The 17,598-nt window shown below is 41.5% G+C and overlaps 1 protein-coding gene across 3 annotated transcripts in view; it reads left to right on the top strand.

Annotated features, from left to right (window-relative positions):
• The window catches only part of FLT4 (fms related receptor tyrosine kinase 4), a 94,181-nt gene extending 90,481 nt beyond the window's left edge, over positions 1-3,700 (top strand). For 2 of the 3 annotated variants that reach the window (XM_077924608.1, XM_028718255.2), the window contains one exon: positions 1,489-3,700. In XM_077924608.1, coding sequence (XP_077780734.1) covers positions 1,489-1,708 — 220 coding nt within the window. In that variant the 3' untranslated portion in view covers positions 1,709-3,700. The remainder of the gene's footprint in view (positions 1-1,488) is intronic. The other variant, XM_028718256.2, reaches the window with a different exon arrangement.
• Positions 3,701-17,598: the final 13,898 nt, after the last annotated feature.

Here is a 17,598-nt window from a genome sequence, read left to right as displayed (position 1 = left end):
AAAAGGAGAAAATAAAACCAGCAGAGTTTCTGCATACAAAAACAAAGCAAAATAAATCCTCTCTTTCTCTCTCTCTCTCTCATAACCATACACAGCACTTCTACTCCCAACAACACCCCACATCAAACTGAGCTAGCAATCCCTTGATAACAGAGTTGAGTGCTGGTCGTTAACCAATCAGAGTGAGTAGTTTCTAGGTCAAGCAGACCTGGGCTTTCTGCCAAGAGTAAATTGACACCAGCTTGAGTTAATTGTGCGAAGCTAGAATCTGCAAGTTTCCCACGAGAACCAATTAACAGAAACTGAACAAACTCAAACCATCAAGGCACTATTTTATGGCTACTTTTAGAACATACAGAACAAAACTAGGCTAGGTTCCATTGATTTCAGGAAGAGAATTAATCTGCTTCTCCCACTGAAATAATTGAGACTTAGTCTGCTGCCAGATGGGGAGCTCCTAAGCTACAAGGGGAAGTCCAATTGACTTTCCATACTATCAGGAGTATTGCATTTGTTCTATGTATACATCCTGTTATGTTTCATTAACCATAAGATTGACTGAAATAAACAAAAAATAGGGACAAACATGATGTTCACTGTAAAAATTATAATTAATATGTGCTGAGTTGCAATAGGTTCACTTTTCTGATATGTCACTGCCCATGTCAATACTCTACTCTTTTTAAAAAGATGTAAGAGTAGCACTAAAGACATCTGTACCTGTGGAAATAGAACCTCTGACAAAGGAAGGAAGAATCACAGGGAAAATACAAGATTTATTAAAGCTCAAAGCGTAACTCAACTGATACTCAAAACCATTGGTGATACTTAACTGGCTTATATAGTTCCTGGCTTCGTTCAAATCCTCCCATAGAAATGGTGGATAAGAACGATGAAATCCTTGGTGGTAAGCATGAGGTACATCGCTGGTAGGTCTAAAAGCAATAAGAAAATCAGTATACATAGATACATGTTATTTGGTTGTTTTTTTAAATGAAACTTCCTGCTTTGAAGAAGTGATATTACAGTGCAATCCTATAAACTCTATGGGGATTACTCTCTAGTAAGTCTGTTTAGGGATAATCTGCCAGTAGCTGAATCCAGTTTTCCTATATGAAATCAAGTTCCTGACAGCAGTAAGGTTTACAAAAAAACTACATGCTTGCATCTCATTTCTGGTGCACCACCTTCACTTTTTTATTGGAAAGATGCTCTCTGCATTTATTTGTTTGTTTGTTTGTTTATGAATTTTATATACTGCCCTATACCCGGAGGTCTGAGGGTGGTTCACATAAGTCTTCTATCATGTAACTTCACACATCTTGTAGAATTACCAACCTGCTAAATGGCTAGCTGTGCTTGCCCTGAGCTTTCTGATGCTAAGAAGCTTTTTTTTTTCCCCTGGACAGTCAATTAGAATACTATCTCTTACTCAGAAGAACTGACTTCCTGTCTCTTGCTCTTTCTTTCTTCCCCCACCCCCAACAGCAGTAAAGGATCCAGTCGAAATGCAGAATCAATAGTGGATCAATCAGACCTGAGGGGTAGGTGTCGGCCATCGTACCAGTCCCAGCTCAGAGGCCAGACTTTTTACAACAGTGAATATGGGGAACTGTCAGAACAGTCGGAGGAAGGCAGCTGCACTCCACCCACTGAGGGAGCCAGTCCCTCCCTCCTCCATGCTTCATTCTTTTCAGACCAGTACTGAAGGGAAGAACAGATTGTGGAGACACTCTGCTGAGAGACTACACTCCGCCCCTTATGCAGCACTACATTTGTTCAGTGGAGCCCACTTTCCCTTCATCCTTGAGGAATCCACAGTAGGGAACCCCTGTGGAACAGATGGCGAACTCCTTGGATGTGAAGATAGATGCCAAGCATTTTGATGCGGGATATAGTCCTTGCATTTGGCACTAGCACACTTCCTTGATCTGATTCTGTATTTGCCCCCCACCGCCCTGCCACCCTCAGTTAGATATTGGATGCAGTTCCCTGGGTGAAACAGGACTGTTCTGCCACCAGATGGATGTGTGTAGAGAGCTGCAGCCTCCGCTCAGTATTCAGCCGCCATTCAAATACTTTGCCGTAATAAGCTTCATTTCAGGTCAGATAAAAATAGATGTGTCTTAGCTGAGTTTCTTCCTGATATGCAGCCTTGTTTGCTTCTGCTCTTGTTTCAACTCAGCTATCATGGGAGGGGGAAGAAGCAAATGAATGAATTTGGGCAATGGAGGAGCAGCAGTATTTCCAGACTTGGAGAGTCCTGGTTCACTAGATATAGACATTCCCTATAGACACATCAGTACAGAACTATATATTACATACTTAATTCTTGTATGGTGTTACATATTTCATTTATGTTAGACACTAAGCCTATTATAGATTTTATCACATCACCATTCCCATGTCTGTGGTGGCATTATTGGCTGCTCTAGTACAAGCAGACCACTTTATCTCTGCGCAGTGGGGGATTTGGTGTTAACTAGTTCAAGGTGGAAATTAATTTCCGTCACTCTCTACTGACATATACAGACTTGGAACCCATTTATGTATTCAGTCATCTCCCACCCCACCCCTGAATCCACGGTCAGCTATAAAATGTTCTTTATTGGCAGCCATCATTTTCAAAAATTTAGTATCCCTTATGATCCCACAGCAAAGTATGGAACTTTGTCTTTGTGGAACTGAATGCAACCTTATAATAATAGAGAATCTGATGAAACCCTTAACTGGTGTTTTTAGCTCTGTCCTTCTACTTATTCTCCTCTAGCTCCCAATTCCTACATCCTTACTTCCTCTTCCCAAGATATCATATGTTAGAATAAATAGTACAAAGTAAATTTCTGCAAATGTATCTAATTTGCATTATTTATAATGGGAGGAATACAATGCAGGTCATTTTGTTAGTGCAAGCTGTTCTGCTTTCCTAATTAAATAATCTACCCTATCCTCTTGCTGTCCATGGTTCCAGGGGTTCTCCTGACACCTCATCCCTGAGCCAGTGGGGGAGGATATGGGGCACTGAAGGGAAGAAAGCCCCATTGCGCTAGCAGAAGTCCTTGTGTGGGCTTCCACTGGCGCAACTGGTTAGCTGAGCCCAGCCCTGAGTCTGGAATTTGAGGATATTACTAAACATATACACACATTTGCATTCTTCCCTGACACAGTCCTTAGCATAGTTTTCCATCTTCTAATTGTAAACCATTGCATCAATGAGGTTTTGTTTTTTACATAAATGAGGAATAAGTATAGAGTCAACCTGAACTTGTTGGTGTAGTTGTTCCCTTGCATAGCCTACGAACCTTTCCCTCCCAGCTCTAATTCTGAAGGACGCTGCCATAGGAAAATGTCTGTGAAAGCCTTATGAAATGGCTTTTGACCAGCTTGTGAACTTCACTTTGTAATTCTGTACAGTGTCAGAGGCTCTCACTCTCAATTGTGTCTCCATGTAAAAGAATTTCTGCTTGCAGGCCAGGCTTCTGTTTATAGAACTGATAGTTTTGGTTTAGCTTATTTTATTTTTTTCATATTGGGCATATGTTTCCTCCCCCTCCAGATTATATATATTCCTCCATAAGAGGGCTTTATGCATTTACACATTTGTAATTATCATTGTTCATGCCTTTTCTACATTCATTTGTATCTTTATGAGTGCACTCAATGTCTTGTCCCTTTTTTATTACATTTCCTATCTACTTAAGTATACAGTTGTGGTTTAGTTATTATCAGGTGTGGAAGGGATGAAAGTTCTCTTGCCTCTGTGTGTGTATTACATATTCTGTAGAAAGGGGGTGGGGGACTCAAAGAGGCATATAACTGGTGTACAAATGGAAAACACAATTCTACATGGAAGATTTCCTTCCTTCTTTCTGTTAGCAGAATCCCATTGACCTGAACAGCTGAGAACTTCACAAACTGGACCCATTTCAGATGTACTTTTAGTGCACTGAATCACTACCCAGATGCAGGTGAAGTCCCCCTGCCCTGAGCAACGTAGATACACATGCAAAGCTGTAAATCTAATCTAATCAAGTGTTCCAGATTACAGGAAAGCTGAAAGATCATGTTGCAGCTGCCTTAGGACCAAACAACCTGTTCATTGAGCATTCATTCTCATTTCTTTGCAGGAAGGTTAGATGACCTTGCATCAAAGCAAGTGTTATCCCACACTTCCTGGCACTTCCCTTACTGCAAAAAATCTGTGGGGGAGCAGGTTGTTGCACAGTACTTCATAATCAGCTGTAATTCTGCAACCTGAATTTTCCAGTATGTGATTGAATTCTACTCAAAAACAGTGACAATCTGGAAGTGCCCTTAGTCTTAATACCTAGTTAAAAAAGATAAGGGACAGTGTGGAACCATAACAAGTTCTATGAGCATCAATATGTGACTTGCTCATCCTGTAGTATTGTTATAGGCATTGGTTGATCTTTAATGGGGGATGAACTCTCAATTAAGTCATTTTGGGGTGCAGCTACACAGCATCCAGGAATTGGAGCGTTTTGAAACGTGACATTGTTCCTGCAGTGTTTACATCAGAAAAACCCTGCTAGGTGATGCCAAAGGCCCATCTAGTCCAGCATCCTCCTCTCACAGTGGCCAATCATAGAGTGTATCTGGAGGGGTGTGTGCATCCACCTCTCACAGGATTAAAATGTCACAAGGAAAGCAGCCCTCAGTGTTAATGTGTGAAGAAGCCACATTCTAGATTCCACTTCCAGTTTTATTCTCTTGCAATACTAAACTAGCAGTAGTACTTCCATTTCATTAAAATAACTTATTTTAAAAACTATCATCTTTTTTCTCTTTTCTATTTGGTCATATATATTCCTGTTTACCCAGAGGTGTTATTAGAGGTTTGTGAAATCAGGGGCCCAGGTCAGGGGTAGGGGCCAAAAACCAGCTACCAAGCTATGGAGTGTATGACATATATATATATACATGGCAACACGACACTGCTATTGCGGCGAGCTCAAACGCAGGAGAAGCTTCCCGTTCTTCTCACACCGCAACAGAAAGGCATGCATTTTTTCCCACCTTTCCTCTTCTCTTCACCTCACTCTCACTCCGGATGCTTTGGGTACTTGGTTGTGTAAAATGTAGGAATTTCTAATATGGTATTGTGGTAAAGGTATTGGGGGGGGGCACCAATACAGCTTCCTTGCCAAGGGTGCAAGGGACCCTTGATATGCCTCTGTGTTTATCTGCTGAATTTCTAGTTTTCACTAAGTGGAAGCATTAAAAGTCTGGGTAGTATTCATCTGATTCCCATTTCCCTTGAATAGATTTGCAGTGTTTTGAGAAACTCTGAGAAAGAATCAGTTTGCCCTCGGTATGGGCAAGTGTCTAATTTTAATGCAGACTCTAGATCTTAAATAGCATGAATATATAGAAAGGCACTTCAAAAATTACAGGACTATCGTAGGACAAAACCGCAGAAAAGTAACCTCTTTTCTGCTGGATCTTCTGCCACTGCTGTAACCTCTTAAAGGCACTGTGGAAATGCATCTGTTGTCTGTATGGAGTAATATACATTTTTAATCAATTAAGATGTATGAAAAGTCCCCTGTGTGGAAAAAATACTTCTGGAGTTAATTGAAATTGGCTGGTAAGAATCAAGAATTGTTTCTTAGGCTCCAAATTCACATTTGAGAGGGAGAAGGATGAGCTATTTATAGAGTGGTTATCTATAACTTGCAAGATCTTTGTTGGGCCTCTTTGGTGTCAAAGATACCCTGTGTGATTTGGGATTCTTCTCCAGTCTCATTTTCCAGTCTGAAAAATGGACAGGATGCACTTCCCCATATCATACATAATGTAACCAGATGTATGTGAATTTAAAGAAAATCCATATTTCCATAGCACTTAATAGAATTCCAAGCACAGTTCCAGAATGTACTTTCTTTTACTGCTGCTGTGTTAATTTTGATACAGCAATTCTACACTGTTATAAACAGGAAGTATTGCAGTAAGAGGAAGCCTTATGACAGTCATGGGTTTGTGGGCAAAAGTTGCCAAGCATTCTCCAGAATGTTGTTGGGTCCTTTACCACTTGCATTCCTTGGCAAATTCGTTATTGCCTTCTGAAGTGCACGTTCAGCTCAAACTAGGCTAAGGAAGCAGGACAGGTTTTGCTGAGGATCCCCTCATAATGCCACACCTTTAATATTAATTTAGTAACTATATATATTCACAAGGTTTTTAAGAATGTTTTCATACTCAGCAGGGGGGGGGGGGAGGAAGCTTCTCATTAAATTGGACCTGAATTAGAAAGATGAAATGAGATTTCTTTTCCATTGTCTGAATGTAGAAATAAATTAGTCATACACTCACCAGGATGATCTCAAAACAGCTTCAAAATAAGCCAGAAAGTCCTTTCTCCAGCTTCATATTGAAGCTATTTTGATCTTCCCTGGTGAGTATATGACTTTAATTTTCTCTAGAACACTCATCAGTCTAACTCTGGCTTAACTAATTGTCTACAAACACTGAAAGGTGGGAGAAGGCTCATTTCTCACAATGGAATTGATTAGAACAGTATCTACAGGATTTGCTTCAGAACACTCCTTAAAAGGGCTGGAGGCTTATTTTAAAAAAAATCATGACAGCTAGGAGTCTCGGCCCCCTGTGTCTCATCAGTTCGCTGATGACAGTCAGCTTTACTTCTCTGTAATCAGGAATGGCTGTGCAAGCCCTGGCCCAGTGTCTGGATGTATTAGTGGGTTGATGGGGGCTAATAAACTGAGTCTGAATCATGGCAAGATGGAGGCTCTGTGTGTGAATGACTTCTGGATCCAGGAGGTCAGTCAATTGCCTGCCCTAGATGGGACTATACCATGAAGGAGCAGCTACATTGGATGTGCTCCTGAATCTTGCTTTGTCACTGGAAGGTCAGGTGGCCTGTGTGGCTAAGAGTGCCTTCAACCAGCTGTGGTTGGTGTCACAACTGCAACTGTTTCTAGACCACAGCAGCCCAGGCATTGGTAATAACAAGATGGAAATACTGCAATGCACTCTAGGTAGGTCTCCCCTTGTGATCTGGAAGTTGCAGCTAGTGTAGAATGTGAATGTTAGACTGCTTGTGAATTCTAAACACTGATTGATTACCTGCAATGGGCTAAAACCAACCAACCAAACATATTAATACTAATGATTTACTGTTAGCACACTTAAAGCTGGTGAAAGAGTAGCATTTATTACCATTCTTTGACTGGTTTGATTAGGGCTATAAAACCCTGGTTATTGTACTCCCAATCAGACCTGTTAAACAGTATGGATGCCTTCTATCCTCTCAAAGCATATTGTTGATAATCCATTTGTAGTGTAATCCTGCATGTGTCTACTGAGAAGTAGCCGCGCAATCCTAACTAATTCAGTGGGGTTTACCTCCAGATACATGGGGTTAGTATTACAGCCATACCTTGTTTCTCGAACGGAATCCATTCCAGAAGTCCGTTTAACTTCTGAAAATGTTCGGAAACCAAGGTGCAGCTTCCGATTGGCTGCAGGAGCTTCCTGCACTCAATCAGAAGCTACGGAAGCCGTGCTGGACATTTGGGTTCCAAAGAATGTTCGCAAACTGGAACACTCACTTCTGGGTTTGCGGTGTCCAGGAGCCAAAATGTTCGAGTTGCAAGGTGTTCGCAAACCAAGGTACGACTGTACGTCCTTCATAGCTTTGAACATAATGGGCAGTGCTTATTCCAAATTAATTTATGAAGAGTACAAGGATGTGCTATTGTGTGTGACACAAGATGGCTTTAGTGACTGATCAGTATTACAATCAGCAAAACACTCTGAAACTTGCAAATCAGTTGTTGTTTTTACTAGACACACATCTGGACCAGTAACTGTCCCACACTAAACTTTACTGACTTAACTCATGTACTTATCAGCTTAAACAAATCAGCCGTAAAACATACCCCAGAATATGCCTGTTCTTGTTCAGAAAACTTAAGCGATGATGAAGTAAGTATTTTGCTACACACACCTGTGCTGAAAATGTTTGTGCACACACAAACAACTGACATAGATGTATTCAGTGTAGTGATGTTGGTGGGGGTGAGCAAACTACTTCTGGACTGGGTCACCTGCATATGCAAAAGGGTAATATGAGACCTTTAATCCAACACACAGTTCTGAATGCTAGAGTCATTTGCACTCTGTCACTTTTGACTGCAACATCCACCAGTTTGGGATGGGATAATTCAATCCAACACACACCATTTCTCCTTCCAGCAGGTGAGCTAAGGTAGCAAAGCTTTCCTGGGCATGGGTAATGTGGTCACTGTGGCATATATATAGGTAAACTGTCTGGACTATTGTAATGCAAGCTTTGTTGGGCTTCCCTTGCAGCTGGTCCAGAGTAGGGATGGAAGAATCTGTCTATTTCACATCTCGGATTCTCATTTTTCCAATCTTAAACCCCGTTCTCCACTTTTTGCAGCAATTTGTTGAAAATTTTGAAAATTCATCAGCATTTTAGTGTGAATTTCTCCTAATAAACAATTGTATACAGTTTTCAGTAATGTACACATTTGTGCAAGTAATTTCCCCTAATACATGCCTTTTTGTAAATATTGGTTGGCAAAATACAATGCTAAATTTGGATGAGTGAATTTTGAAGCTGTGCTTTGGTTTGCATATTGTTTCAGAAAGTGTCAATTTGATAGCTACTTACATACAAAATCTAAATAAGCTGACCAGGTTAACTGAAAAAAGTATTCTTATTCACTGCCTAGCAAGGGCACTAAGATCAGCTAAAGGAACTAATTTAGTTTTGCAATAATTACAGGCTTGTGGTAACATGGGCTTTTTCACTGGCAGCAGCAATGTTGTGGAATGCCCTCCCTGCTGATATATAAAAGACCCCATCAGTATTGGCATTCTGCCAGCTCCTGAAGATACATCTGTTTAGGCAAGCATTCCCCTGAACTGAACTTCTGGTTTGATGGTTTCAACTGTTTCTGTTTTTAAAACTGCTTTAAAAACAGTTTTTTAATTGTTTGTTTTATTGCATATTTTAATTAAGGATGTTTTGGTGCACAATTGAATTGTTAGTGTGTTTTAATGATGTATTGATTTTATTGTTGTAAACTGCTTAGGAACCATTTTGGCATATACACAGTATATATATATTAATAAGAATCATAGCTGTCTATTTAGCAGCTATTTCTACACAGAGCCTCATGCACAGCACACTTGCTTGTCAACAAGTGTCAGATATGTGGATTTCTTAGTAAAAAAAAATTCTTAAAGCTATCTGTTAGATTGTCAGTAAATGGAAAGCACATGAGGCACGCTTGGTTTATTTTTTTTATTTTACATTTACTGTATTCCCAAACAAATCTTTAAATTCTATAGACCTCATTTTCTCTTTATCCTTAGCATCAAGGAAAACCTATTATGGCCTATATACCTTTCTACTTTTCATTAAGAACTATCCACTAATCATATCTGTTCATAAAGTTTAGAGGAATTATAATGCTTCTTCAAAAGAAAATATTGTGGAGTCATTTAATTTCTGCCGAATGTCCTAGTGTTCTGATGTCTGGGCATTTAGGCGCACTCATGTTCCTCTAGTGAAAACGATACTAGAGATGAGGCATAGAGAATCTGAGCTCATGCAAGCTAGAGAAAAGATGATTACAGAGAGAATCTTGGATGACAAGGTCTTAATGGAAATAAAAGCTGTACCTGGGGAAAAGAAGAGAGGCAGGTGGAAGAAGACAACATAGAAGAAACTGGATCCAAGAGACTGGGGTCTGCCCTAGTATAAAGAGAGAAGGGGTCTAAGAATAAAGTATGTGTAGTGGAATTTAAGAAATTAAAGGACGGAAGGGTGAAGAAGAGTTCAGCTCCTTTTATTCTGTCAATAGATCTGCCACTGATTTGTGTGTTTTGTTTCCTAAGGACTTTAGTTTGTTCACCAATTAAAGTACGTAATGTAATAAACACTAATGAATGCTGCCTTGCCTGATTAGAAAGACAGTACAATTGTGTATGGGGGGGGGTATGTTCCAAGGATGGTGAATATACGCAAACTCATGTAGTTCTGAACTACTTCCAGGCAACCACCTGTACCTTCCAAGCTTAAAAGCTCTCTGCCTTATTTAGTGGGCTCTAGGATGCTCTTGTGCCAGCTCTGAGATGTTCCAAGTTCCAGGAAGTACATCCCAGAACCTAGTATGCATGCTTAAAAGCTCTTTCCACCAGGAAAACTCAACACAAAAGGAGCTTTTAAGCTCTTCACCTTGTGTGCAATTAATTTGTGGGATTTCAACCGGACAGTTTTCAACCATACAAGGTTGAGATCGCACAAGTTAATTGCACACAAGATGCTATTGTACTGTATATGAAAATATTTCCCATTGGAAGATTTACTTTCATTTCTCTTTGCCCATGCAGGAGTGTTTGTGCTTTTGTATATAGCTGTGCTGCAGAGTTACTTCTGAATAATAGCAGTACGTCAAGTTGTCTGGTTTGTTGTATGAATGCACCCAGTGTTTTTGTACCTAGAATCATAGAGTTGGAATAGACCACAAGGGCCATCGAGTCCAACCCCCTGCCAAGCAGGAAACACCATCAGAGCACTCCTGACATATGGTTGTCAAGCCTCTGCTTAAAGACCTCCAAAGAAGGAGACTCCACCACACTCCTTGGCAGCAAATTCCACTGTCGAACAGCTCTTACTGTCAGGAAGTTCTTCCTAATGTTTAGGTGGAATCTTCTTTCTTGTAGTTTGTTTCTCATTTTGATTTCTTAATGAATGGCTGGACTGACTTGATAAGGTGCTTTGACTCATTTGAAACAAAATAGTCGTAGAATTATTTACTTCATACAAATATAGCACCATCTGTGTACATAAGCACATTGAAGAATTATATTAAAAAGCTGTGAGTGCCATTAGGATTGTAGCCAACACAGAGCCGCTGGAAAGCAAGAGGGAGGGAGAACCAACAGGATTGCAAAGGAACAAAAAGAAAATAAACTATTGAGACCAACCAACCCCAAACCCCAAGGGGTTGAGATCATGCTCAATGGTCACAGCAAAGGACTGTAGCTCAGTGGCTGAGTATCTGTTTTGCATATGGATGGTCCCAGTTTTATTCACTGGCATCTCCAGGTAGGGCTGGGAATGTCCCCTGCTTGAAACCCTAGCCAGCTGCTTCCAGTCAGTGTAAACAATACTGAGCTAAACAGACCAATGGTCTGACTTGGTAGAAGGCAACTTCCTATGCTCCACAGAATACTGTTATTATTTAGTGCATTTAAAATCACTCTTCATTCCAAATTTTTGTGTACGTTGGCTTTTTTGTTGGGGGGGGGGGGGGTTGGTAGGGTTGGTAAAAGACCAGGGAGAGTGTATGGAATGGAGTATGCTGGAAGGAAGCATAAGTGACTAACTGGCTGGAGCACTGGAGAGCAACATTTTGTTGCAGCTTCCACTTGCTTTAAATAATAGTGTTACAGCTATGTTGTGCTGTTGGGCTAAGCAAAGAGCTAGAGCTTTCTTTCTAGGTTCTAATTGTTTGATAGTAGATAGTGAACAATATGTACTGTATTTATGCGAATCTAATGTGCCATTGAATCTAATGCGCACCTCAATTTTCAAAACCTTGAAACCAAAAAAGTATTTGCTACCAAAGGTAATATGCGCCATCAAATCTAATGTGCACCCTAATTTTCACAATGTTAATTTGGCCAAAAAAGATGTGCATTACATTCAAGTAAATACAGTATTTCCTTACTGGCTAGTTGCTGCTATCAGTCTTGCTGCCCTTTATTTAGTCTATTGTAGGTAGACACACCTTCTTGGAGGGAGGCTGTAATTTGCTCAATCTGTGAGAAAAATGGATTTGCCAAGAGAGCTAAAATCTTCTGACTCTGACCCAATCCATGGATAATGCAAATTGGTTACAAAAGGTTACAAAATAGTGCCAACCAGTAGAACTGATCTTTAATAGTGTGCTGGGATGAGGCTAGAATTTTGTCCACTTGCTTGGGTTTCCCGCCTGCTCAGCTTGTACATTTGTAAATAGGCAGTTTATTACAAATGCCACACTAAGTCTCTAGTGTTACTTTAGCCAAAGGAAAACTGCTCTATAGAATATGATTTCCCTGGAACATCCCACTATTCAGAGATTTACGTAGCACAAAACAAAATCTACATCTCCAAAACATTTCTAAAACTTTAGATGTCACCCAGCAGAACCAAATGCAGTGAGAATTGTTATATAAACTGTTGTGATATTTGTTACATCCCTGCTCTAGATATTCATAAGCTCTATATTCACCTCTGATGCTATTCTATCCTCTGTTGCTGATATTATAGACAGATTTTATAAATTCTGCATAGGAAGGAATTTCAAGGAGACAAGCAGGCAGCTTTTGCTGCTGATTTTAGTTCTGGTGTTACTGCTTGCATGAGGGACACAAGGTGCTACCATGACATTTACACATTTAGAAAAGCAGCATTCTTCCCAAGTATTTTCTGCTTTGCATAAAAGTAAACACTATCAACTCCACTGATGTGGTGACACTTTACAGTACAGCTGAGCTGTCAATAAAGTTGCACTAGATTTGGAGATATTATTCACTGTAGAACTGTGAATTTTCTCTATAGCAATGAAAGCACAAGACCAGTTCTGAGCAATCATAGTGGAACAGCAAGGCATTTTCTGTATAACTAGTACTTTTGTTCTGGTGCCTGAGGCATAGGTGATATTTTGCAATTTCCCCTTCTGGATTGTCGTTTTGTAACCCTTTTTTATTTGCACAGTTTGATTGAGCCTTTCCAGCGTCATAAGCCATGGTTTATGAAGCCAGGAACAAGCATCAGGAATGAATGCTTCTCCTCTGCTTCTCCACTCCTCCAACTGTGCACTGGGTTCTTTGGTATGAAGTCAAAGTTTCCTGCTATGTCCAAACCAGTGAACTTTGTCTAAATGTCAGCAAACCAAGAAAACAAGTGAGGATGTGATCCTGGCTTTATTTTCCTGGTTTGCTGATAGGTATTGGAGTACAGTATCCTGGAAAAAAAGGGACGCGGGTGGCGCTGTGGGTAAAACCTCAGCGCCTAGGACTTGCCGATCGCATGGTCGGCGGTTTGAATCCCCGCAGCGGGGTGCGCTCCAGTCGTTCGGTCCCAGCGCCTGCCAACCTAGCAGTTCGAAAGCACCCTCGGGTGCAAGTAGATAAATAGGGACCGCTTACCAGCGGGAAGGTAAACGGCGTTCCGTGTGCTGCGCTGGCTCGCCAGATGCAGCTTGTCACACTGGCCACGTGACCCGGAAGTGTCTGCGGACAGCGCTGGCTCCCGGCCTATAGAGTGAGATGAGCGCACAACCCTAGAGTCTGGCAAGACTGGCTCGTACGGGCAGGGGTACCTTTACCTTATCCTGGAAAAAAAGCATGCCTGCATACTGAAAAGGGGTGTAAAGGCAATGAAAAATCAGAAAAGACTGGTAGGAGAGATTTCACGTGCTTATTTAATTATTGTTAATGGTACGTTTCTTAACACAAATGTGCAGATAGCTCAGCCAAGTCTACATTATCTTCACATCAAACATCATGGGTGCCCATCTATATGCAGAACAAATGTGGAGCTAAGGAATCAAACTGTGCCATGTGCACAGGACTGATTCCAAAGAGCAGAATAATTTTAGCTAGGCCTGTTTCTGTGCCTTTCTGCTACTGGGTGGCACCACACATCAGTTATAAAACACATGATTTGCATGTGGAAGAGCCTAGGTTTAACCCCTGGCACCTCCAGATGAAAAATAAATAAATAATGTGATGGGGAAAATCTCTTTCTGGGATCTGAAATAACTTTTCCCAGACAGAATTCTCAGCAATAGGCTAGATGGACCAAGAGTCTGACCACCTATAGTAACAGTTACAGATAGGTAGCCGTGTTGGTCTGCCATAGTCAAAACAAAAAAAATTCCTTCCAGTAGCACCTTAAAGACCAACTAAGTTAGTTCTTGGTATGATGGTATGCATGCAACACGGCTACCTATCTGTAACTGGAACTATGGAAGGCACCACATTGAGCCGCATGAAATGGGTATCTGAAGAAGTGTGCATGCACACGAAAGCTCATACCAAGAACTAACTTAGTTGGTCTTTAAGGTGCTACTGGAAGGAATTTTTTTTGTTTCACCTATAGTATGTAACAGGTATAAAAATCTTCATTGTAGTCAGAAGGATCTAGCAAGATCTGCTAGGCATTGCAGCTGGTCACAGTCACCTGTGTGAATTCAGATACAAGATGGAATGTACAGTAACAAACACTCCTTATAGAATATATTACAACGATAGAAAATGGATCGGTCCATTATTGCTCTATTATTTTCTTATAGCTTCAAGTAAAAGCAAATGCAAGTGGGCTAGACGTGAACTAATAAGGTTCTAATTTTGCTATAAAATGCAAGCTGTTTTCCCACAGAGCTGTCTCCTGATTCCTGTGACAGAACAAATACAGGAACCCATTTTTCCTGTTAAAATAATAAGTGTATTATTTTCAATAGCAAAGAGGCATGGAAAACATTGTCAAGCAATCTGCCCATGGTCAGACACAGTAACTATTTCTTGTGAAGGACACTAGTGAAATGTGAATATTTGTCATTTTTGTTGCTGCATAGTCCCCTGAGTACAGGATGAAGAGTTTTTGCAGAATGCTTAAAAGGCCATTAGTGGACCCACTGTGGTTCATCACCTTGCATTTCCCAAGCACGGGGGTGGGGGATGGGGGAGATGTGATGTGAAAGCAGAACATTCAGCTACCACTTCAAAAACATTTCCTGTATTATATTGACATTTCTATAGAGCTTTTCATAAATGACATCTCTGAGGATTTTACAGATCCACAAGTTATCTGCCTTTAGTGGGTTTTGTGGGTCAATGTTTGCTCTCACAAGCACGCACAATGCGTACTGCATTTGTTGAAAGCCACCCAAGAAGAGGAGGGAAACTTGGCCCTCATTAAAGGAAAAATTAAACTAGCACAATGCAATTTTCTTCTAGATTCCTCACACTGGTGATCAAGTGTATCATTCACAACAAACACATTAGCTCTCCAAAAGGAAACATTTAACCACACTGCTAAAGATTAATAATTGCTCTCAATGTGGGGCTTTCCATTGCTGCTAACAAAATAACTAGGCAGGACATGCAGAGCAGACAGGTGGTTATTTGCTTCAAAACACAAATATTTCTGCAACAAATACTAAAAATAAAAAATAAAACAGTGCATTTAACCACCATAAATGTTAGATCAGTGTTTCCCAACCTTTTTTGGGCAAAGGCACACTTGTTTGATGAAAAAAATCTCGAGGCACACCACCATTACAGCCCCGTGACGTCAGCGCGCAGCGTCACGCCGGGAGGGACGCACGAAAGTGTAACTTTCAATTTTTTTTCCTCCCCCTTGCCGGGGAACCTCCAAGCTTTGGGGGTGGGGGGGGGAGGAGGCAGCAAAGCGAGGGACTGAGGGACTCCTCCAACGACAAGGGTTGGGGAAGAAGAGAAAGGGCTATTCCGCTCCAGTCACGGGAGGGGAATATGTACTGGCCCAACTGGTGTGCGGTCTTCGGAAAGCGGGGTGCGGGAAGGAAGCCTAGGCTCGGGGTCCACCAACCTCGGCGGAGAAAGGCAACAACCGGAGCCGATGATGAGCCGGCGCGTGCGTGCAGCGGCTGGCCTCGAGCTCGGGAAGCTGCGCGCGGCGATGTTGACGCGGGGCGCGCGAGAGCTTGGGGGCGGGGCGGGAGAGAGAGAGAAAGAGTTGGCAGCACCAGGCGCTGTTACTTATTGCGCTGCGGACGCTGCCAGCAACTGCGGTGGTTGTGCGGCGGCCGCCGCCGCAGAACATCCTCATCAGTCAGCTGAGCTGCCTGGCGGCGTAGGGAGCCGAGGGGCGGGGCTTCCTTTCTGAAGGAGCTGAGGGTGGGGGTCCTCCGGCGCCTTCGGCGAAACGGCGCCGGCCCAGAGCGCTTCTAGGAGGCTGCCTTTGTGCGCGACGTAAAGCCCTCTTTCCCTCCCTCCAGCCCCGTGTCACATGTGGAAAAGGGGGCTGGATCCAGTGACGCAACTCGGAAAACTGTTAGGGAAGCCAGAGCAGGAAAGTGAGTGGGAGGCGGCGTCGCTGCTTTAACCCACGTTTCCTTTTTGAAAGAGAAACCAGTGTTTCCCAACCTTTTTTGGACTCGCTCGCGGCACACCAGGCAACATCTCGCGGCACACTAGTGTGCCGCGGAACACCGGTTGGGAAACACTGTGTTAGATGGAAGGTTGCTTCTGAGTTTTCTTTTTGGATTTTTTGTGGCATCCATTTCTGAGGACATAAAAAGTGATCCGGAGTGGTTTCATGCATATTTATTTTATTTATCTGTGTACCCACTTTTCAGAGCAAAAAGCCTTCAGAAAGCAATTTAAAAGGATAAATTGGAATAAATACAAGTTAAAATCAATTAAATATAGCAAACAAAACAAAGAAAACCCTAAACAGCTATATAAAACAGGAGTCCAATAAGACAGTTAAAAGGCCTTCAGACTCAGGCTGGTCTTTAGCACACACCTAAAGTCTGTGAGTGAGGGGGCTGGCAAATCTCACTAGGTAGTGAGATACACAGTCAGGGAGCCACCCCTGAGAGGACATTGTTTCTAGTATTTCTGATAATGGCAGGGCCAAGGCAAGACTTTAGATACTACATAATCTCAAGGGTCAGATAGATTCACATGAATGGGATGTTCCATATTAAATCTGAACAAAATTACAACTACTTTACCATTGTTACATGTGGTGGTATTATTTATATATATATGGTACATCTGCTGGTGTACCAACTGCAGCCTTCTCTGGAAAGTTCAGACAGTAACCCATGCCCTTCTCATGGGCAAGCTAGGCTTAACTACTGAAATGGGGGGGGGGGTTTGGGGGGGCTGCCTTTAACATGACTCAGAAACTTTTAACTAGTTCAGAATGTAGCCACATGAATCCTGATGGGTGCTAGTATTTGCATCATAGGACACCATTATTGTGCCACTTGCACTGGTTGCTGGTGTGCTTTCCAAGCCCAATCTGCCAATTTTAACTTGTAAAACCTTAGAGCATTACTTGGATCCAAGTAATTTGAAGGACCATGTTCACTAATACCAATCTTTTCACATGTTATGGCCAACAACTGAGGCCATTCTCACTTGCATGCCACCAAGATGGTGGGCACAATGTGGAGGGCTTTCTCTGTGATAGCCCATGACTCCAGAATTCACTGCTAGCTGGCTGCCATACAGTTAGTACTGTTTATAAATAAAATTATTATTATTATTATTATTATTATTATTATTATTATTATTATTATTATTATTATGTCTTCAGAAAGGCCTTGACAACCTGCTTAGTCTCAGTGGCTTATTTATGAGTGATACCTTATGCTGCCATTGCACTTCTGCAAATTATGTTTTATTCCTGGGATGCATGTGTATTTATTATTATGGCTTTTATTAATGTTGTGAGCTTTATTGGAAGTTTTAGTATTGTATTCTGTTTTAATATTTTCAGGAAGTGTTTTTATGTGTTATTGTGTAAGCCACTTG

Source organism: Podarcis muralis, chromosome 2 (assembly GCF_964188315.1).
Source record: "Podarcis muralis chromosome 2, rPodMur119.hap1.1, whole genome shotgun sequence".
NCBI classification, from domain to species: domain Eukaryota; kingdom Metazoa; phylum Chordata; class Lepidosauria; order Squamata; family Lacertidae; genus Podarcis; species Podarcis muralis.
This window is presented reverse-complemented; position numbering and strand designations above follow the sequence as displayed.